The 24,479-nt window shown below is 42.3% G+C and overlaps 1 protein-coding gene across 1 annotated transcript; it reads right to left on the bottom strand.

Moving 5' to 3' along the window:
• Window positions 1-3,296: 3,296 nt before the first annotated feature.
• On the bottom strand, window positions 3,297-24,377 carry LOC145356113 (uncharacterized). The gene is made up of 7 exons (XM_080208723.1): window positions 24,121-24,377; window positions 20,043-20,277; window positions 19,385-19,508; window positions 14,798-15,009; window positions 14,403-14,479; window positions 9,501-9,617; window positions 3,297-4,487 (listed from the first exon to the last, which is right to left on the bottom strand). The coding sequence occupies exons 2-7, from the start codon at window positions 20,262-20,264 to the stop codon at window positions 4,286-4,288; spliced, it is 954 nt and encodes a 317-aa protein (XP_080064849.1). The 5' UTR covers window positions 20,265-20,277; window positions 24,121-24,377; the 3' UTR covers window positions 3,297-4,285.
• Window positions 24,378-24,479: the final 102 nt, after the last annotated feature.

Genomic DNA, 24,479 nt, shown 5'->3' with positions numbered 1-24,479 from the left:
TTGCCCTCCTGATTTCTCTCTTAACTCTACTCTTATACTCTTCAAGGGATTCACTTGATCCCAGCTGCCTATGCATGTCAAGTGTTCCAAAATTAATGAGGTACTGATAGCTCTATTTTATCTATTGCAGAAAGTTGCATGAAATACAAATAGTAATTAAATTCAGTACATTTTATTGGTCTTATGGAAATTTGCTGAGTACAGTTGCTTATGCATATACAGAGGAAAATATTACAGAACAATATAACAATCCATGTTGCTACAGAGTGGCATCTACATCACGACTAAAAAAATAAAAAAGATGGGTCTTCATGCTCCCTCCCCAGTACAGATATACCCGGTAATCTAAATTGGTGATATGTCCTCCAAACCTATACCAGGCATTGATGATACATTGAGGGGTATTGGAATGAGGCAAATATGGAGTTTTAGGAAGCTCTTTAGAGAGTCACAGTTCATTGTTAGACAGTTAATCAGCCTTAGTATCCTGCTTCCTCTCCCCTACCAAAAATCTCTAGGCCAAGGAGACCACATGCATTTGCTGGCTCAACCTGCTCTTGTACAGAAGTGTTCCTGCCCAAAAGTATTCTGCTGAATGGCAGGCAACAGTTCCAGTGATGCAACTCTCCTCTCCAAGGCCATGCACCTGCAGAAGAACCAACCTGAGAAAAGGGGTATTAGGGAGTTGAGCAATGCAATTAAGACCACCGACTTGCAGTTATTGCAGCCATACCAAATCAGGCCATTTTAAGTCAACTGACCGCCATCCTGGGCCTCTGCTCCCTTCAGCGCATAGGCTTTTCTCAAACTACCATCATTTTGTTGGTAGCTATATCTGTAGGGAAAACTAATGGCTCGAAGTTGCATTAAGCTTAGACCATTTTCTACAATGTAACAAGTACTATCTGGGACAAAATAGGATTGACATTTGGAGTTTCTCATCTAGTATTGGTTACCATGAATGTTGCAAATGCTTTGAGGAAAAATGCAGAGGATGGCGAGAATGATTAAAACCTCAGAGCTCCATTATGAGGATAGACTCCAAGACTTGGGTTTATTTACAAAAGATAAATGCAGACCAATAGGGAATATGACAGCTGTTTAAAGAGGGGAAGCACTCAGATACATTCTGGTTTAATAGGCAATTCCAAATTGATAGGGATGATGGTCCCAACTATAAAATTTGTAAGCAATTTTAGGTTAGATGCCATGTAAAGTATTTATCGGAGTACAACAGTCTGAAACAAATTGTGATACGTTTGAGTTAAGGACTGTTACAGTCCTTTCAATTGGGAACATTTGGGGTTGGAATTTTGGGAATAGTCTTTTAGAAGCAGTGGAAAAAAGGGCACATTAAGGAATCCATTTTCTATTCAAGCTTGTTTTTTTAAAATCTCCCAACAGTGACTTTTGGAACATACAAACCTAGAATCTAAGAATGGGCCTGCCATGCTTTTCTCAAGGTTAGCAACAGCTTAATCTGTGAAGGGAACTACTTATTGTGTATTTTTTACATTTGAGAGACAAGCATATCCACAAAAAGGAATGGCAAAATATTGCAGATGCAAACAAATAAAAATAGAAAATTCTTGGCAAGTAATTTGTGGAGAGAGGAACAGCGATTAAGTACAGAAGCATGGAAAGTGGGAAGGGGCAGGAAGAACGTAAGGAGTGTGATGGAAAGCAGATGTAATCTAAATGACAGAAGATGATGGTGCAAGGTAATAGAGGGGATAATGGGACAAGTGCAGAACAAAGATCTTTCTAGAAGAGCTGTAAATGGAAACCAAGTAAAATTCATGCCACACAGGTACCAGCCAATGACCATCTGCAACAAGAGAACCTCCCCATCTTCTCCTGACATACAACATTACCATCACCATCCTAGGGTTAGCATTGACCACAAACTGTACTGGACCAGCCATGTTAATGCTATAACTGTAAGAGCAGTCAAGAGGTTGGGAATTCGGCAGTGAATAACTCACCTCCTGACTTCCCAAAGCCTGTCTGCCATTTATAAACCACAAGTCAGGAATATGATGGAATTCTCTCCACTTAGCTGAGTGAAGCTCAAAACCATTCTGGTCAAAGTAGCCTGGTTGCTCAGTACCTCATCTACCACCTTAAACATTAATTCCACCATCACTGGGGCACAGTTGCAGCAGTTTGTACCATATCCAATAACAGGAATGAAGCCTGCATCCCGTTGCGCTGCAACACAACGCCACATATATAATGCTGCAATTAAAAACACTGAGCAATACCATTGAAACTTGGACATGGGGAACAATAATTCTTCAGAACAGAAGCTTGTGACAAAAACAGGTGATCGCTCAATACTGTGATTGTCGCAGAATTATCAATGTACACGAGTGACTATACATTTCTGTACAGAAGTCTCACTCATACAAGTAAACATCATCAACATTACTATTAAAATGAAGATTTTTGGAGCTGATGCGGTGAGACAGATATAACACAATGAAATGCAAGAATCCAGAATATAAAACGCAAATTCCCTCATTTGTTTAGAATAAATACTTTGCACTTTGGCATAAACTCCCAAAGAAAATGAGATTTTGATTCACATATTAAAGCTTGCTTAGAAAGTTCTCAGAAATCATTTAAAAAGAATTGACATTTATCCCTAATTTAGCTTTATTGCTTAATACTACAGACAGTTGCATAAATAAAGATTCTTTTCAGTAGCTTTCTCAAGGTCGGTGGTTTCCAGACTGAGATTGGAAATTTGTGGCTGATCCCAAAAGTTTTGCCTGGAAAGCAGTGAAGGAAGACAACATCTAAAAAGCACCTTTGGGATTATACCAAGCGAGGAGGAAGAAAATGTGGTCTGGCCAGAGTATAGACCCCAAAACTGATGATGGATTTCAAGAAGTGCTTTGAATTGTTCAGCAATTATTTACATACAGCTCAAGTCCTGAGAGAATGCCTTTAGTAGGTACCTCTCAGTTGCAGCTCAAAACCTTTACTTTGCAATGTGTCCCATCAGACACAATGTAATAACCTGAACTTCAGATGACCGATAAGTATATAATTAATTAAGGATTAGTCCACTTTTGTTTGAAATTCTGGGGGCAGAAAAATTGCATGTTTGGTAACTTCATCATTGGTATTTCACAAATTCCATTTCAGCTTTGTACATGGGTGGCACGCTGGCACAGTGGTGAGCACCGCTGCCTCACGGCGCCAGGAACCCAAGGTAATTCTGGCCTCAGGTCACAGTGTGTGGAGTTTGCATGATCCCCCCCGTGTCTGTGTGGGTTTCCTCCGGTTTCCTCCCAGGGTCCAAAGACGTGTGGGTTAAGTTGATTGGCCATAGCAAATTTCCCCATAGTGTCAGAGGGAATAGAGGGTAAATGCATGGGGTTAAGGAGATAGAGCCTGGGTGAGATTGTGATTGGTGCAGACTTGATGGGCCAAATGGCCTCCTTCTGCATTGTACGGATTCTATGATTCATAACCATGGGGACAGTACGTTAAAAATAGGTCACCAGCAGAAGCATGAAATGAACCTGCTGATTTTGTGAATGTTTAACAATTTATGGTTATAAGACTGCTGCAATTTTAGAATTCTGTAGATAATGTAGGTGCTACATGGAATAGATAAATTACATTACTAAGGGGCGCCAAGGCACAATTTACATCACATCCTCTGGGTTAATGAGAAAGGGTTGTAGGAGTGCAGGGACTAGTTGGGTCTCTCCACATTGTAAATCACAGTTTTCAAATCTTCTCAAGGAAGGTTTATGCTAAGAAATAGCAGCATGGCGACTGACTTTGCAAAATACATTTATAAGTTTTCTCTATGTAGACAATTAAAAAATCAAAACACTTTCTCACACCTTGTACATTTCTGAATCGAATAACCATAGGAAGCCCCAGCTGTGATGTCCCCAAACTCAAACTGATCTGCACTCAGCTGCGAGCTTCTCCAAGACAGAACTCTCAAGAGTTGCAAGCTAAATGCTTTGAAATACAGAAAGTTAAAAGTCCCAAAGCGTTGAGTTTAGCAAAAGGGATTTAAAAAGAAATGGAATAAACAGATGGCAGGATAGGATCAAGTGGATGAAATTACTCTTGCTGTCTGTTTAAAAGCAAGGGTTTTTTTCCCCCAAAAGGTGCTCCTATTACATTGACTCACGTCCTTTTTATTGGCAGTGTTTGACCAAGACCAGATGTTTATCAGTTGAAATCTGTTCTTGGGTGACAGGCAGAACCAGAGATCTCAGTCTCTTTTGAGAGATGAAGTTAGAGAGTTTCTCTCTCATGGGGTCCCAGGAGGAGTGGCAAATCCAGAGTTCTCACTGTCACTGGTGGATGGTGATCGTGGAGCACTCTCAACTGGGCTCTTTGTATTGCGGAATTTATCCAACAATGTTGTGTTGAAGGCGGATGCTGGTGAGCTCACGTTCCTGTCCTTTGCTTGCTGGGTCTTGGGGATTTTGGATGGAGTTCCACCTGGAGATCTGCAAGAGGAGCAGGAAGGAGATTGTTCTTAAACAAGTAGCAGATGCACGACATCTAATTATTTAAAAAATGTTATTTACATGTTACCATGAGATGAATAGTACATAAGCAGAAGTAAACTGGGTGGAATTTAGTTAGTTTACTGTCTAATACATAAAACATTAAGTAGTCTCACAACACCAGGTTAAAGTGTTTATTTGGAATCAGGAGCTTTCAGAGCGCTGCCCCTTCATCAAATGAGTGGGGAGGTAGGTTCACAAACATGGTATATATAGGCAAAAACACAATTGCAAGATAATTACAGATTGGAGTGTGAAGAATGGTTGGAATGAGTCTTTACAGCTATGAATAGTGTGCATGGAGAGAGGGATAATCACAGGTTAAAGAAGTGTGAATTGTCTCAAGCCAGGACAGTCAGTAGGATTTTGCAAACCCAGGCATTATGGTGGGGGTTATATGTAGTGTGACATGAATCCAAAATCCTGATTGAGGCTGTCCTCATGCATGCAGAACTTGGCCATCAGTTTACATAAACCGTGTTTGTGAACCTACGCCCATTCACCTGACGAAGGGGCAGCGGTCCAAAAGCTCGTGATTCCAAATAAACCTGTTGGACTTTAACCTGGTGTTGAGAGACTTCCTACTGTGCCCACTCCAGTTCAACACCAGCATCTCCACCATATAAAATGTTACTGCTACAGCATTTTATTTTAGACATTAAATGCAGAACTTTGATAATGGTATACTGTTGATGCGATGCAGTAGAAATTGAATCAGTTCAAGATGATTGATTTGAGTTATCACAAATGGAAGAGTATTCCACATTAAAGCAAATTGTGCGCTTTTTATCCATAGCACACCAAGACCAGTCATAGGGGTCAGTTTAGTTCAGTTGGCTGGATGGCTGATTTGTGATGCAGAGCTATGCCAATAGCGTGGGTTCGATTCCCATACTGGCTGAGGTTATTCATGAAGGTCCTGCCTTCTCAAACCTGCCCCTTGCCTGGTAATCCTCAGGTTAAAATCACCATCCGTCGTCTCCACCTCAAAGGGGCGGCAGTCTGTGCTCATCTGGGACTATGGCAACTTTATTAAGTAATCTTCACAGCATTACTTGAAAAGAAAACTGAAAATGAACCATTGATTTAAGATTGTCTCTCAAAGCCACAAGCTCATAAAATTAAACAAGACCTGTTTCTCATTTTTGACAAAGTAATCAGCAATGACAATGTGAGTTGAACAGGAAACTACTCCAAAGACTCAGAATAATCCAGTAACTGTCTCAGTGGGTGCATATCCTTGTTTAGTTTAGTAAATAGATCAGCCGTGATCTCATCAAATGGTGGAGCAGGCTTGATGGGCCAAATGGCTTACTTCTGTTCGTTATTTCATAGTTCAAATGTAAAAACGCTCCTTTATTTTATCCAACTCCACTGATTTTTGGTGTATATAAACTATTTTTGGGTCTCTCTATCAATACAGCTTTATTTGTACCTCTCCTAATCACATGACAGTTACAGTGCAGGAGGCAGCCATTTGGCTCTTCATGCTTGCACTGGTTCTCTGAATGAGCATTTCAGAGTGCCATTCTCCTGCCTTCTCCCCATAACCCTGCACTTTGGTTCTTTTTCAAGTAATCATCTAATTCCCCCCGTGAATACCTGCACGAACCTGCCTCCACCACAATCCTTATACAAAGAACAAAGAACAACCCAGCACGGGAAACAGGCCCTTCGGCCCAACGAGCCCGCGCCGCCGCATCGCCCTACACCTATTCTACCCTGCATGTCTACGAATGGGACCCTACTCAGTCAGATTCAGGGAAGAAATAGTGTCAATTTGGTGGAAACCAATTAGCCTAAGAGCACATCTTTGGGGTGTGGGAGGAAACCGGAGCGCCCGGAGGAAACCCACGCAACCACAGGGAGAATGCGCAAACTCCCACAGACACAGGCCCAAATCCACGTATCTGCACAGCTAGCAGTGCTAGTCACTGAGCTGTTGTGGAGCCCGTCTATCGGTCCAGGATCAAGCACACACACCGACATGAAGTACTAGGCCACTCCTGGACTTCCAAGAGCAGCCCACGCACAACCCGCCGTGTGCATGCCCCTCGCTTGACACGAGGTGGACCTCCACCTGTGGAATAAAGACAAAACATATTAATCATACAGCCTGCCCTTCCGGTGTCTCCCGAGGTTTAACCCTATTTAATAGCCCCTACCATATCCCTCCATTCTCGTTTCACTCATGTGCCTATCTAACTGCATCTTAAACGAGTCCAACGTGCCTGCCTCCACCACCCTACTCGGTAGCGCATTCCAGACCCCCACAACTCTCTGTGTAAAGAACCTTCCTCTTACCTCCAAATTATACCTCCCCCCCTCACCCTTAAGTGATGACCTCTTGTGTTCGTACCCAGTCTAGGGAGCAGTCTCTCACTATTAACTCTATCTATTCCCTTCAGTATCTTATATACCTCTATCATGTCCCCTCTCAATCTCCTTCTTTCCAAGGAGAATAGCCCCAGTCTCTTCAGTCTCTCCTCGTAACCCAGTCCCCCCATGCCAGGCAACATCCTGGTAAACCTCCTCTGCACCCTTTCCAGAGACTCCACGTCCTTCCGGTAATAAGGTGACCAGAACTGGACGCAGTACTCCAAATGCGGTCTGACCAACGTTCTGTATAACTGAAGCATTAGACGGCAGCTTTTATACTCTAAGCCCCTTCCTATAAAGGCTAACATCCCATAAGCCTTCCTAACAACGTTCTCCACTTGTGACACAACCTTCATGGATTTGTGGACCTGCACTCCCAGGTCTCTCTGTACGTCTATACTCCTAATCGGCCTACCTTTTATCACATAGCTCCTCTCTGCATTATTCCTTCCAAAATGCATCACCTCGCATTTGTCAGGATTAAACGCCATCTGCCACCTATCTGCCCACTGCACCAACCTGTCTATATCCTGTTGTATCACCTGACAATCCAGTTCTGTACCCGCCAACCCTGCCATCTTGGTGTCATCAGGAAACTTGCTGATCACACCACCTACTCCCTCTTCTAAGTCATTTATGTAGACTACAAAGAGGAGAGGTCCCAGTACCGAGCCCTGCGGCACACCACTGGTCACTGGCCTCCAGCCCGACAAGGTACCCTCCACAACTACCCTCTGTCTCCTATTTCCCAACCAGTTCTCAATCCACCTAGCTACCTGGCCTCGTTTCCCATGCGCCTTAACCTTTTCTACCAGCCTACCGTGAGGGACTTTGTCAAACGCCTTACTGAAATCCACATAGATGACATCAACGGCTCTCCCATCGTCAACCGTTTTTGTCACCTCCTCAAAGAATTCCACCAGATTCGTAAGGCAAGACCTCCCTCTAACAAAGCCATGTTGCGTATCCCTAATCAGATCGCAACGCTCCAAATGCTCATACATCCTACCCCTAAGTATTTTTTCCATTAACTTCCCTACCACCGACGTCAAACTCACCGGCCTATAATTCCCAGGGTTATCCCTTCTACCTTTTTTGAACAACGGGACCACATTTGCTACCCTCCAGTCTTCTGGGACCTCACCTGTGTCCAAAGAAGAGACAAAGATGTGCGCCAGAGGCCCAGCAATTTCATCTTTCACCTCCCTAAGCAGCCTGGGATAAATACCATCAGGCCCCGGAGCTTTATCCGTCCTTACGCTACCTAAAAGCCCTAGCACTTCCTCTCTCGTAATAACTATATCCTGCAACTGCACCTCCGCTCCCTCCAAGAGACCGCACGATTCCGAACCCCTCTCCTTTGTGAATACCGACGCAAAGTATTCATTCAGGAGCTCCCCCATTCCCTCCGACTCAATACACAACTCTCCACTCTTGTCCCTAAGAGGACCAATTTTCCCTCTAACTACTCTCTTGCCTCTAATATAGGAATAAAATGCCTTAGGATTATCCTTAATCCTACCGGCCAAAGCCATCTCATGCCCTCTCTTCGCCCTTCTAATTCCCCTTTTTAGCTCCCTCCTACTCTCTCTATATTCCTCCAGCGCACACTCCGTACCCATTTGTTTTGACCTAACATACGCCTCCCTCTTCTTCCTAACCAAGTCTTCAATATCCCCCGTAATCCACGGCTCTCTAATCCTACCTTTCCCATCCTTTCGCTTAACCGGAACAAACCTCCCCTGCAACCATTTCATTTTGTCCCTAAAAGCCTCCCACTTGCCAACCGTGGACTTGCCAGCTAACATTCCCTCCCAGTCAGTTTGCTGCAGCTCCCTCCTAATCCTGCCATAGCTCGTCTTTCCCCAGTTCAGCACACTCCCGCTTGGACGGCACTCATTCCTTTCCATTTTTATCCTAAAGTAGACGGACTTGTGGTCACTGTTTGCCACATGTTCGCCTACCTCTACCTCACCCACCTGCCCTGGCTCGTTTCCCAACACTAAATCCAGTATAGCCCCTCCCCTAGTCGGGCAAGTTACATACTGTTCTAGCGACCCTTCCATAACACATTTCACAAACTCCTCTCCCTCCGTACCCCCAGCTCTAGGCCCCCTCCAATTAACTCCGGGAAAATTAAAATCACCCACTACAACCACTCTATTCTTTCTGCACCTGTCCAAAATGCCCCTGCAAATTCCCTCCTCCACTGACTTTGGGCTGTTGGGTGGCCTATAGTACACTTATGAATGCCCAGTTCAAAATTAACTCAGCCCATCTAACAAACTAAGAAAAAACTAAAATTAGCTGGAAGATGGAGACAGACAGCATGTAGAGCTGTTACATAGATCCTTTTTACGTTGAAGCTCAATCGGAGGTATAAGCAGCAAACACTGGGGTGTCAGAAATGCTCAGACTTGCTCCATGTAAAATCTCCAGGGCTTTGTGCATCCGGAGAAACCATTTCTGAAGATTTCTGCTTTAATCCACTAGTTCAAAAGGCATGGAATAACAGAGTAGAAATTGTCAGATGACTTTTGCAGGTAGACGTTTAACAGAAAGCTCTTCACATACCGATGGATACCTGTCGATCGTAGTCTCTTAAAATGGTTAGCAGCCAGGAGCTCAGAGTGTAAACTTTGGACAGGCTGGATGCTCTGGTCTCTTTCAGGAACTCTGAGATCCCCAATACTAGAAACACAACATTCAGAAGCAAATTCATAAACTGAATTAAAACAAAGTAGTCAGTGAAAATGTTATGGTTAATCAAAATCTAGCTTTACATCTTCATGTTTTGTGTAGGAGAGTGGCACTTTAAGCAGTGTCCCCAGCTAAGCCGGACATAAGAGTAAGGCTCAATGCATAAGCCACAAAGAAACATAGGAAATAGGAGGAGGAATTGGCCTTTGAACCTGCTCTACCATTCATTTTGATCATGGTTGATCATCAAACTCAGTAACCTGTTCCTGATTTCCCCAAATATCCTTTCAGCCCTTTAGCCCTGAGAGCTATATGCATCTTCCTTGTACATGATTGGGGCCTAGAAAATTCAATCTCATTATCCTAGAATGGAATGTAAACCTATTACACAAACTTCTGTCAGCATCTTTTTCCCCATAATCCTCAAGGTAGTTGGAAGTCAGACCAGTTTCCTTTTCAATTCTACAACTGCAGCCCTGTTCAATCTAGCTCAAAGTACTAGTACTTCTTTTTTCATCCTGCATTTGAGGGCCATTTCTACTAAATTTATATTTATAAATCTTATTTATAAAAGGTGAGAAAGTCAGAAATATCACCAAATAACAATGTTTCCCCCAACAGCTAATGGCTTCATGTCACTTCTCTGATGGTTTAGGGGAGAAAATACAAGGTTCAGTTCTAGGTAACTGCTTGATAGACATTCACAATCCCGAATACTGAAATTCTGCCAAACCTTAGCGGGCTGTAAACCCCCATTAAAAGGCATCGGAAAACCCCAATCTTAAACACTCTGGAGCTCTTGCAGGCTGAATGAGGTCTAAGCCTTGAGGGCTTGACTTTGACATGAAATGTGGAGGATCAGATTTCACTGGACTATGTATAGCAGTTTAGTGCCATGAACAATTGGACCCCTGAGGCATTTTCTGCAATATTCCTTACTGCTGATTTATCAATGACTCATTGTCCATTTAGCAACAATCTGTCAGGCACATTTCACAGTATCATCCTGTAATGGTGATTTTTTTCCTTGTAGGATAAATTGCAATGATGTCCTTCTGAAATATTTCTACAAGTTGATTTTAATGAAACAGAAAATGAATACTGTACATTTTGTGCTGCATATTAGTTGCCCAGTAAGGAACTTGCATTCAGCACTTCAACAGTCTGCTCTGTCAGAGCGATCATACTCATCCTCACTGTGTGAACTTACATCTCACATATGGGAATGAGAATTTCAGTCATTCTGTATAGCAGCAAGCATCGTGACAAGTTCCTTAATTCAGTTTATAAAGAAATTTCTATTAGAATTTTTTTTATGCCTTCAAAAAAACAAGAATTTTAAAACCTTCAGATCATATCTCATAGAGGTTTAAGTGTCCAACTTGAAATAATACCAATGTATGTATAGTGACTAGTGGTATACTTTTTTCTGGTAAGTGTTGTACATTGCCTTTATATACCATAAATCCTCTATTACGTTTAAAAAAAACTAGGATACATGATCTCAATGATTGGCATTACTTTTACAGTACACCTAACCACAGATAACTATACGCTCAGAAATTTTCTTCAAGGAGTTTTGCTCTCCCCAAGAGGAATATTTATTCACAGCGTCTATAATGCTTAACACATTGAAGAATTTTAAAAATTACAGAGCAAAAGAAAATCCAGGTTTTTTTTGCTGTAATCTTCTAAGGAGACTTTCACTGACACACAACCACACGTATTAGTGGAAGAACTCTAAATTAGAGCACCAAGATTTCTTATTATTGGCAACTTGTGATATCTGAAAAATGTGGACAACTTAAGTTCTACACAAAAGCTCAAGGCTTTAAGGAACAAACAAAGAAAGCTGAAACATCTTGTTGCTACACCAAATTGGTATCACAGGGCAGCCATAGTTTTATAGCACAGAAGGAGGCCCTTCAGCCCATCATGTCCATCAAGCACCTATGCTATGGCACTGCAAGTGGTTCCCACCGCTACCACCCCCTTCAGGCAGTGAGTTTCAGATTCCCACTGCGCTTTGGGTGAAGATTTTTCTCACATCTCCTATAAACCTTCTGCTCCTTAACATAAATTTACACCCCTGGTAATTAACCTCTCTGCTAAGGAGAATAGTTTCCTTCCCATTAGCCACTCTATGCCTTTTATAATTTTATACACGTCAATCAGGTCCTCTCTCAGCCTTCTTGGCTCCAAGAAAAACATCCCCAGTCTATCCAGCCTCTCTCATAGCTGAAACGCTCCAGCCCAGGCAGCATCCTGTTCAATTTCCTCTGCACCCTCTCCAGTGCAATCACATCCTTCCTATATTGTGGTGACCAGAACTGCACACAGTACTCAAGCTGTGGGCCTAACCAACGTTTTATACAGCTCCATCATAACTTTCCCGCTCTTATATTCAATTTCTCACTTAATAAAAACAAGTATTCCATTTGCCTTCTTAACCACCTTATCTACCTGTTGTGCTGTCTTCAGAGATCTATGGACATGCACACCAAGGTCACTCTGATCCTCTGCATTTCCTAGGGTCTGACCATTCATTGTGTATTGCTTGCCTTATTAGTTTTCCCAAAATGTATTACCTCACACTTTTCAGGATTAAATTCCATTTGCCTCGGTTCTGTCCATCTAACTACCTTGTCCTGTAATCTAAGCTTTACTCCTCACTATTTACCACAACACCTTTTGTGTCATCTGCAAACTTGCGTTTTGTACTCCAACATTCATGTCCGGATCATTAATGTACACGGCAAACAACAAGGGACCCAGTACCGTTCCCTTAGGAACACCACTGAACACACTGGTTTCCAGTCACACAAACCACCGTTGGCCAATACCCTCTACCTCCTGCTGCTAAGCCAATTTTGGATTCAGTTTGCCAAGTTGTCCCGGGTCCCATGGGTTCTTCCAGTCCTCGGCACCTCTCCTGTGGCCAGAGAGGATTTGAAAATGGTCAGGGTCGCTGCAATCTCCTCCCTTGCCACCCACAGCAGTCTGGGAGACACCTCATCGGGGCCTGGAGATTTATCCATTTTTAAGCTCATTAAGACCATTAATACTTCCTTTCTCAATGTTAAGCTGTTCAAGTGAAACACAATGCCTACCCCGATTTCTATATCTACATCATTCTTCTTCGTAGCTAACACAAATGCAAAGAACTCCTTTAAAACCTCACATACAAATCGCTATGTTAGTCCCTACTCTTTTCCTGGTTATCCTCCTGCCTTAATATACTTCTAAAACACCTTTGGATTTTCCCCAATGTTATTTTACTCAGCGTTTTTCATGTCTCCTTTTCACTCTCCTAATTTATTGGTTAAGTTACCCCCTGCACTTTATAAACCTCTACAGCTTCCACTGTTGAGCTCTTAGTATCTGCCATAATCCTCCTGTCTTTTCCTTATCCAATCCTAGATATCCCTTAATACCCAGGGTTCTCTTGACGTGCTGCTCTGACCCTTCACTTTAATGGGAATATGTTGGCCCTATACTCTATTTCCATGTTGAACGAATCCCACTGCTCTGATGTAGATTTTCCTACAAGTAGCTGTTCCCAAATAACTTCTGGGATCCTGTCTTATCCTATTAAAATTGGCCCATCCCCAATTCAAAACTTTTACTTCTGGTCCATTTTTGTTACCTTCCATGACTATCTTAAGTTCTACTAAGTTATGCTAAGTTCACTAAAATGCTCTCCCATTGAAACTTCTACCACTGGCCTGGCTTCATTTCCTAAATCTAGGTCCAGCACTGCCCCTCTCTTGCAGGATTTTCTATGAATTGGCATTAAATGTTCTCCGGATGCATTTTAAGAATTCCAACTCCTCTAAGCCTTTCACACCTTGACTATCCCAATTAACATCGGGGAAGTTGAAACCCCCAACAATTATTCTTACAACTCTCGAAGATTTGCTTACATATCTGCCCTTCTATTTCTCTCTGACTGTTTGGGGGGCCTATAGTACACTCTCAGCAACGTGATTGCTTCCTTTTAATTTCTAAGTGCTACCGATATTTGAGGAATCTTCTAACCCTAATCAATACTGTGAAACCATCGCTCTTTTACCCTCAGTCTCGCCTGAAGATTCTATACTCTGGAATATTGAGCTGCCAGCACTGTCCTTCCCTCAATCCTATCTCTGTGATAGCAACAATATCATACTCCCAAATATTAATCAATACCCTTAACTCATTTCTTTACTCGCAAGACTCCTTCCATTAAGATCAATGTCATACATTCATGCCAGACTACTTCCTTGTGCATAAACTTGTCTATAATCACTCCCTTCCAGATTGAATAGTTTCTTCTTCTATGTGTGGCTGTACATCACTCCTACTGTGCCTCCACGCCATATTTAACACCCCCCCCCGCCAAATAAATTAGTTTAAACTCACCAGCCACCCCCCCCACCAGCAGTAGCAAAACTTCCTGCACAAATTTTAGTCCCATTCCAGTTTAGGTACAATCCGTCCAACTTGTACAGGTCCCACCTTCCCCAGCAATGGGCCCAGTAATCTGAGAACCTAAAGTCCTCCCTCCAACACTCTCTTCGGCCACACATCAATCTGCTCTATCCTCCTGTTTCTATACTCACTGCCATGGGAGTGTAGCTTTCAGTCATGAGTGCGAGGTTTCCTCATCTATGACAGAACAAACTAACATACCTTACCACCAGTTAGGCAGAAAAGGATTGTGAATAACGTTAGAAAAACACAGGATTAAATTCCACATTTTAATAAGCACGCTTCAAATAAAACGCACCTTCTCACCTTTTACAACGTCGATTCAACTTGGCCAGTCCATAACTCTCCAGCAGATCTGGGGTTGCCAAGACCATCGCTTCTCTCTGCAACACACGAAATGTGCATTCTGAAAATATTACAACAATGACTACACTTTACAGTACTTTGTTGGTTAAGTGCATTGGGGTTTCCTGAGGGTTTGAAAGGCACTATGTAAATATGACTCTTTTCTTCAAAAGTCAAAAACACAAGGCTTCCTTGCTGCTGCTGGTTGTGTCTACTACCCTCATGACTGCTTTCTGTGTGATGATATCCTCCTCCTCCACTCACAACCCAAACTCTCCACACACACAATAAAAACAGGCATTAAAATCATCACTCCATCCACTCCTATTGAATTTTTTTTGAGGCTGATTACTTACTGTGTGATGGTTGGACTTGTCATTCAGAGGGGTTTTAAGTACCAGATTACTGGAAGTTGGAAGAGGTGGTGGTGGTGGTGGTGGAGGAGGAGGAGGAGGGATGGCAGAAGTTGAAGGTAGTGAGGAGCCGGCACTTGTAGAAGCCTCACACTGTTCCTTCCACCTCTTTTCAGCCAGTCGCTTGGAGGTCCTTTGTGCATTACCTTTAGACTCTAAAAAGCAGATATCACAAAGAATACTCGATGTTAAATATATATGTCATGCTTTGGTTTCTTCTTGCATTTCATAATTAAAAAGCTCACTCTTTAACTCAAGAAAGCCTGGATAAATTGGCTCTTTTTAAGGTACATTTGGACTGGAAAAAGGTATCGACAGGGAAGGAACCCTTTTAAAATTAGTACATTGATACAACCAAGAGGGTATTGAATGAAGAAAGGGAGCCAATTTATCCCTCCCCACCCTGGGACATATTAATTTGGGGACATCCTATCTGGAACCACAACAAATTGGTGCTTGTGCCAAGATGGTTCGTCCAGAGGAGGTGGAAGTAAAGAATTGGGGGATCTTGCCTGGTGACCTGCAATAAAAATATTGGGCTCATCTCAAAAGATTGATAAACGTTTGGTATTGTAAAACTACCTACGATCTTGTCCATGATGGGAGACAGAAACAAAAGTTATTCCCATTTCTTATGGGCAAAGCGATCATGGAGACACTAACACCACAGCAAGAAACATGCAAGGCAAGCAAAATACTGAACTGTTTGTGAGCAGCAACCATAACAACTCAGCTTGTCAATATTTATAGATTCACTTCTCGATACTCAGTAAATAGTCAAAATGAATTTGCTCTGCTCACTCATTATAACTGGGGATGTTTTTAGTGTACTCATGACATACCTTGTTCCTTACCAGTGATTATAAGAGGTAAGAATTGAGATCCCAAAGACAAGTTAGCTTCTGATGCACTGCACATACGCCTTCAGAGATTCATCTACAATTTTGCATCCAAACTGATAGCCTGAATGCTGGGCTCTGGTACAAAGCCCAGATTCCAGCCACCAAAAGGTGATCCTTTTAGCAAACAAGGCTCGTTTGCAGTATCTATCTGATCCCCTCAGTATTCTGAACTGATTTCTGAACTGGATTTGACTAGGAATTATTGCAGATTTGGATTCAAGCCCTGCTCCAGGAATGAAGCACAACCTTTTCTGACATTCCAGAGTAGCATTGAGTGGATGGCCCACTTTGCGTTATGCACCAAAAACTTACCTGCCTATTCTAGTGAATACGCAAAAATCCTGTAGTCCTAATTCAAGTGCAGGAGGTCATCCAATAGACAAGGCAAGGGAATCAAAGGTTATTGGGGTTAGATAGGAACTTGAAACACAAACAGATCAGCCATGATCCTGTTGAATGATGGAGTAGGGGCTGAACGGCCTGCTCCTATTTCATATGTAAAGTCATTCAGCTTATTGCTGTGAATGGGTTATTTCTGAGCTCAAAGTGGCTATGTTTTAGAAGGTGGGTGGTAAGATGCTATCAAATCCACACTGTCATCATTTTATACCAGAAAAACCATTTGATTAACTAATCAACTAGTGCTGCTCTAGACCCGTGTTTGCTTGTTCGTGTCCCAATGACATGAAAGGTTTCAACTAATCAACTCTGAGGCCAAAGCGGCAGCAGATAACAGCAATTTGTAACAGGGATATTGCAGATAACTTCCATATTCTGCAAACATGAAACAAACAAGGCTTGAAGCAGTGTGGGTTGCACCACATTCAATGTATTGTTTCAGTATTTGCCTTTTTTTTTTATCTATTAGGGCAGTATTTGCCTTTCTTGCTTGTCAAATTCATGACAAAGCCCAAGTGATTGGATAGGTATATCAGATCTTATTTAGCTGCTTAACCACACCAACTGCAATCACTTTGCAAATAACAAGTGTCATTTCCTCACCAAGAGGCAAGCAATGAATCTCTTCCCAAAGCCAAATATGACCTCGTCCCACAATATGATAATTGAAGTTCGATATCAGGGAAAGGGTACACAATCAGTCCTGACTGGTGCTACACAATTTGCTGCCAATAATCATACTGAGATGGGGTATGTTACATTACCATACCATCTCTCAAAAAGCTATAATTTCATTTCAAACTAGAGTTAAACCCAAAAAAAGCAATGTGATTCAACACTGAACAGAGAATAAAAATTCATATTAACTTTAACAACATAACATCCAACTAAAAGCAAAACAAATCATGCTCCAGGCTACTGCAACTCTGCAAGATAAGTTTCTAAATTCCTGGTGTAACCAAAGATTTGGATATTTCAAGTCTGTGTGTCTTAGGTAGTAATCAAGTTAACAACATTCCCCTGACTTGAAATGTGTTTTCCTCTTGTTAGGTTTGAAGTTTGCATTTTGTTGTTTTGTCATTCTCTGCCAGTTTTTGTACCCTTCCCACTTCTACTCCAGGTGAAACACACTGCATCATTTGAAGTGCGCAATGACATCAACAGAAAAAGTCATTAAAGAAATGTTGGACAAAATGGGTCAGTATTCAGTCATTCAATGTAAATATAGCATGAAATCTCCCCGCAGTAATATGCGGTAATGCCAAGGAAAGGATTAACCATCTAGAGTGGACTGTTGACTGAAGATCAGCAAGCAAAAGCTATAAAAGCCAAGTATTGTATTTGTCTGTACACATCAGCACTACTGTAAATGCGCCTTTCCAACTGGTCACTTAGACATTCAAAGTGATGCATGCTACTCATTTGATTCCAGCCCTTGTACTACTGATCCAATTACAGTCCTGTGTAGAGATTCAGTTTAAATTTCCTTTAGCAGCAATTAATCTTTGCACATTAGGAATTAATCAGGATTCTGTGAAGGTCTTCCAAGCCAATAAATCTAAGCATCAGTTTTATAGGAATTAAATCACAATCCATTGGACACTTCAGTTTCCACTGCAAACAATCACACCAACCACCATTTCAGACCAATTTCAAACTTGTTTGAGTCTTAGCTGGCATGCATCCAGGTGGGCTATGCCAACTCTCATAGGTGCTGGGAAGGAATGTGTATCTCATGCACTCAGCAATTTATCTGGACGGTCTCTGTATCTGAGAAAGTCTATGTTACTTATTTTTTCAAGTTCCAGAAAAACTCAACTATCTAGTGTTGAATCATATTGGAGGAATGGGGAAGTTTGGGTAATTTAATGGCAGAATGCTACAGGTCTGACCGTTTTTTTCAGCTAGGTGTAACCGAGCAGCGTAGCCTGGTTATGGAAAGGAATCTGAGAGAAGCAGCACTGCTATGTTATTAATCAGTATGAGATGCAACCATAGTCATCAAAACCACATGAACAACAAGCTGTACATTGTACTAAAACCAAGGCTTGGAGCTAAAAATTCATGATTGAATCCTCCAGCCTCAGGTGCATCAGAAAATGTTAGGATATCATTCTAACCACTATTATTCTTCCTGTTATACAAGGTCAGATTAGATAGATGTCATGGGTGGAATTTTACGGCCTCACTCAGGCAAGACAGGAAATTCCAGCCTGAGGCCAATGGAGATTTACGTTGTCCGAACCTTGCCCGCTCTGGTTCTGCCTCGGACAAGGTGTTAAGAGTTCTGGCCAATTTGTTTTTAAGTTGAGATAAATACTACTGCAAGGTGCTAAACAGTAGAACAGAATAACTTACCAAAAAGGCTGTAATACTCTCCTCCTTCTCTCGCAAGTTAATGCCATCTCTTACAGTTCAAATATCCAGCATAAAAACAACAGATTTCCACTATTTTTCCATTAACTGTTCAGGAGTCTTTCCTGCTCTTACTGCCTGCTGTGGGCACATTGGAAGGATGAGCAGGTTTGGAACACAACCTGACCAAGTCATGAAGACCACTTCTGTGGTCAACAAGTCCTGGATTCCTGCTCAGAGGCAGGGACACAATCCACCAAGCCACAAGACTTCTGAGCCAAAATAGACATACACTCTACAAATGTACGTGTAAAGCATAACTACTTGTTATTCCCACATTGTAAAACAATGACCAAACATCTGTTGTGGACAAAAGACTTTTGCACCCACTTTAGTTTGTGCTTCTTTCAACAAATACTGGCCATAATGCATTGGAAGGCATTTGCTAAGTCTATTGTTTTTGTCGTAACTGTTTAGAATTCATAAAATTGCAAATACACCATTTTAACTATCACTTCTAAACAGGAGACTATTCCCATTTCACAAGCATATCAGTTTGCACTATGGTTCCAGACAAAGGAAAGTATCTAAACAGCTGTGTGCATTGCCTTGGGGCTGGCCCAGAGGAGAAGTTGAAATATTCGGTAACATCACATCCATGAACACTTGCAGCATGTTAATTCAGCTCTGCTTTCCTCTATAACATATGGCTAATTTGTGCAGTCAGTATTTGTTGATTCAAAGTGAGAAAGTAACAGTCTACAACGTCAAACACGAGGAAATCACTCTCATTCCTCAACACACTCATTGGTTGCCTCACAATCTCCTCATTCAACTAGCATGGATTGAAAATCTGACCAGATGGTCATCTTACCACAGGCATATGTCTGAACTTTTCTCATCTCCTCCTTCAAGTGTCGGAGTCTTTCTTGTAACTCATCCATTTCAACAGCATTGCAGCGGTTCATCCGACCATCCACGGCTGAGAAAAATTTGGCCTGCAAAGAAAACGCTCACATGTATTAGTCTTTGACCTGATCCCACCCACAATCAGTGCTTGAAAGGTTTAGCTTTGAGAAACCAACACATCAAGGGAGCAGGTTAGTTTAATGCTGAATCCTCGAAGCAAATCTGGTTCAGAGTCCCTGCTCTTAAAGTTACCTTTCTATTACATTTGTTCATGTAATCGTACTGTTGTATTAGCCGCTATTCCAAACTAGAGCTCCACCTAACAGTAAATAGCATAAACTGCAAGACTGAAGGGTAGAAATGACCACCCACATCTAGCCCCAAGTTATTTGCAATTTTAGTAATTCACCACACTTCTAACTTTCCTGAAACAGTGCTCAAAGCAATTGACTGCTGAACTGATTCAGTAACCAGTGTTGTTTGCAATAACTTGTCACATACACAGTACTGACAGCAATAGTAGCAGAGATTGATTAGAGAATCAAGCCTTGGTTAAGATGTGAAAAGGAGTGGCTTCTGTTGTAACCAACTCTGTTTCCACTGGTTTGTGATGCTTATATTACCTTAATAAAGGATTTCAATCCAGCCTTCTCCAGTTCAGCCTGTTTGCGTTTGCGCACCACCTTCTCACACAGTAATGGATTTTGGTCCATAGTGTGAAATAAGTCCTGCAGTGCCTTTTCTGTATAGGTCAGTGCTTCGCACTCAAATTCTTCTTTGGTCAGGCGCTTACAAAACATCTTGCTCAGCGGGTATGCTTGATCAAATTCCTCTAGAGTTTCCATCTCAAGTCCAGGTCTGGAAAATGAAGACGTTGCATTTTATCCATCAATTCATTTTATGCTCAGATACATTTTCCACATCTGGCTCCAAAAGTGCATCATTTAGCCATACAATAAAAAAGAGAATCATATAAACATTACCAAAAAGGTAAGGGAGAAAGGGAAACAGAGCAGAAAGAGGGATATGCTTTATACATTGCCATGATTCCCACATACTATAGGAAAACTGTCAGTCATTCAGATGGAATGGGCAAAACATGTTTGATTGTTTGTTGATAGAAAGGAAGTCTCAGAGCACTTATAAAAAGGGCAGAATGGCTTCTCCATAGTCAGCAAAGGAATAAAGGAGCTTTTATTCAGGAAATAAAGAAATTTGAGGAAGTCTGCAAAGGCAAAACAATATTATTTTGGAAAAAAATTTGAAACAGAGCATGGTTGCTGAAAGATCAGCTTTAAACCATGGGTGAAGTTTCAGAAGAATTCACCAAAAAAATTGCAAGTTTCAACATATAGCCAAAGAGCCTACAAGAAAAAAAGGACGTTTTGTTTTGGGAAGAACATAGAACAGTACAGGCCCTTTGGCCCTCAATGTTGTGCCAAGCTACGTCCAAACCCAAGATCAAGCTATCCCACTCCCTATCATTCTCGTGTGCTCCACATGCCTATCCAATAACCGCTTGAAAGTTCCTAAAGTGTCCGACTCCACTATCACAGCAGGCAGTGCATTCCACACCCCAACCACTCTGAGTAAAGAACCTACCTCGGACATCCCTTCTACGTCTCCCACCATGAACCTTATTGTTATGCCCCCTAGTAACAGCTACATCCACCTGAGGAAATAGTCTCTGCACGTCCACTCAATCTATTCCCCTCATCATCTTATAAACCTCTAGTAAATCGTCTCTCATCTTCCTCTGCTCTAAAGAGAAAAGCCCCAGCTCCCTCAACTTTTCCTCATGAGACCTACCCTCCAAACCAGGCAGCATCCTGGTAAATCTCCTCTGCGCTCTCTCCAATGCTTCCACATTCTTCTTATAGTGAGGTGACCAGAACTGCACACAATATTCCAAATGCGGTCTCACCAAGGTCTGATATAGTTGCAGCATAACCCCACGGCTCAAACTCAAACCCCCTGTTAATAAACGCTAACATACTATAAACCTTCTTCATGGCTCTATCCACTAGAGTGGCAACCTTCAGAAATCTGTGGATATGAACCCCAAGATCTCTCTGTTCCTCCACATTCCTCAGAACCCTGCCGTTGATCCTGTAATCCGCATTCAAGTTTGTCCAACCAAAATGAATCACCTCGCACTTGAGTTTAACTCCAACTGCCACTTTTCTATCCAGCTCTGCATCCTATCAATGTTTGCAGCCTACAAGAGCCCTCCACCTCATCCACTACTCCACCAATCTTGGTATCATCAGCAAATTTACTAACCCATCCTTCAGCTCCCTCTTCCAAGTTATTGATAAAAATCACAAATAACAGAGAACCCAGCAGTGATCTCTGTGGTACACCGCCGGTAATTGGCCTCCGGTCTGAAAATTTTCCCTCCATCACCACTCTCTGTCTTCTATGAAACAGCCTTTTACTTACTCAATAGGCCAAATTTCCTTCTATCCCACTCCTCCTTACTTTCTTCATGAGACTACCATGGGGAACCTTATCAAACACCTTACTAAAATCCATGTATATGACATCAACTGCTCTATCTTCATCTACACACTTAGTTACCTCCTCAAAGAATTCAATCAAATCTGAGAGGCTTACCCTTACAAAACCGTGCTGACTATCCCAGATTAAGCTGCATCTTTCCAAACAAGCAGTCATAAATCCTATCTCTCAGGACCCTTTCCATTAACTTACTGACCACCGAAGTAAGACTAACTGGCCTATAATTACCAGGGTCAATCCTATTTCCTTTCTTGAAGAGAAGAACAACATTCGCCACTCTTCGGTCCTCTGGCACAATCCCCATGGACAGTGAGGACCCAAAGATCAAAGCTAAAGGCTCCACAATCTCATCCCTTGCCTCGCAAATATCCTAGGATGGCCCATCTGGCCCAGGGAACTTATCCACCCTCAGGTTTTTCAAAATCGCTAATACATCTTCCCTCAGAACACCTCCTCCATCCTATCAGCCTGTATCTCACACACATCCTCAAAATCATGGCCCCTCTCCTTAGTGAACACTGAAGAAAATTATTCATTCAATGCCTCACCTATCTCTTCTAATCCCATGCACAAGTTCCTACTACTATCCTTGACTGGCCCTAACCTCACCCTGGTCATTCTTTTCTTTCTCACATAAGAGTAAAAAGTCTTGGGGTTTGCCTTGATCTTGATCTGACCCGCATAGGACTTCTCATGCCTCCTCCTAGCTCTCTTGAACCCTTTAACTCATTCCTAGCTACCTTGTAACCCTCAAATGGCCCAACCGTACCTTGTTTTTTTCATCCTTACACACGCTTCCTTTTTCCTCTTGACAAGACATTCAACCTCCTTTGTGAACCATGCTTCCCTCAGTTGGCCATTTCCTCCCTGCCTGCTAGGGACATACCTATCAAGCACACGCAGTATTTATTCCTTGAAAAAGCTCCACTTTTCGTTTGTGCCCATACGTGACAGTTTCTGTTCCCATCTTATGCTCCCTAATTCTTGCCTAATTGCATCATAGTTACCCCTGCCCTAATTATAAACCTTGCTCTGCTGTGTGACCCTATCCCTCTCCATTGCAATAACAAAGGACACCGAATTGTGGTCACTATCTCCAAAGTGCTCTCCCACAAACAAATTTAACACTTGGCCTGGTTCATTACCCAGTACCAAGTAAAATGTGGCCCCACCTCTTGTCAGCTTATCCACATATTGTGTCAGGAAGCTTGTAGATGCGGGCAAGAACAGGGGTGACAAGTGAGCAGGTCTTTGTGTGAGAAAGGACTTGCGCATCAGATTCTTGATCAGTTGGAATTTGCGTACAGCGGAGGATGGAGGGGAGGAGATAGTGCAAAATTTAATTCAAGGTAGATACAGCATGGGAGGCTAAAGGAATGCTGAAGTGAGGAGGGTGGGCAGTGTGTATGATGTACTCTCTTTAACGTTAATATAATAAATTTATGCGATATGGCAAGATACTGTGTCCACCAGACCACACAATTTGCTTTACCACTGCCAACATAGTAATAGGTGAAACAAATTGACTTCCTGTTTGTAGATTGAGTTCACGTTGGCTGGGAATTAAGATATAAAATAATGCAGCATTATAAAAAAGCTGTGCATAAGTTCACAAAGTTGCAAGATTTAATGTGAAGAAAGTAAGGACGGCACAGTGGTGAGCACCGCTGCCTCACAGCGCCAGAGACCCAGGTTCAATTCCAGCCTTGGGTGACAGACTGTGTGGCGTTTGCACATTCTCCCCATTCCTACTTGGGTTTCCTCCAGGTGCTCAGGTTTCCTTCCACAATCCAAAGACATGCAGGTGAGGTGGATTAACTATGATCAATGCATGGGGTAACGGGGATAGGATGGGAGACTGGGCCTAGGTAGAATGCTCTTTCAGAGGGTTGATGCAGACTTGATGGACCAAATGGCCTCCTTCTGGACTGCAGGGATTTTATGATTCTATGAAAGTAAAATTAAGATTGCATTTTAAATCTTTATTTAAGAGTGCAGTATAAAAGTTTGGAAAAAATAAATACACTTCATAGTTGTTGCATACGGACAAATTTGGGTTTTCAATGCAAGCTTAAATTTATTTACTTGCGTCACAGTAACCTTACATTAACACTGCAATGAAGCTGCTGTAAAAATTCTCTTTTCAACTATTGGAAATATTTTAGAATCGCAAAAGATTACCTCAATGTGTCCAACAGTGATGAAAGTTAAAGTATTTGGTGGTCAGTCACTGGCGGCTGTGACCTCGGGAGGCTGACCGTGGGAAGAAGTGAGCAGAAATGTAAAGTTCAGAGAGAAAAGAGGCCAATTAATCCTGCATCTTCTCACTGCACAGTTTTTGTCTGCAGCAAATTCAGCCGGGAGACGGGCTGGAGGGAAGAGAACCGATTATCATCTGAGAGAGAGTAGCGCCTGTCCGGGCTCCCTCCCAGGCCGCGGGCTCCGGTCTCTCTCTCTCTCCCGGGTAAAGGCCGCGGGCTCCGGTCTCTCTCTCTCTCCCAGGTTCGGGCCGCGGGCTCCGGTCTCTCTCTCCCGGGTTC

This window comes from Carcharhinus amblyrhynchos, chromosome 20 (genome assembly GCF_965287045.1).
Source record: "Carcharhinus amblyrhynchos chromosome 20, sCarAmb.v2.hapA, whole genome shotgun sequence".
Taxonomy (NCBI): Eukaryota; Metazoa; Chordata; class Chondrichthyes; order Carcharhiniformes; family Carcharhinidae; genus Carcharhinus; species Carcharhinus amblyrhynchos.
This window is presented reverse-complemented; position numbering and strand designations above follow the sequence as displayed.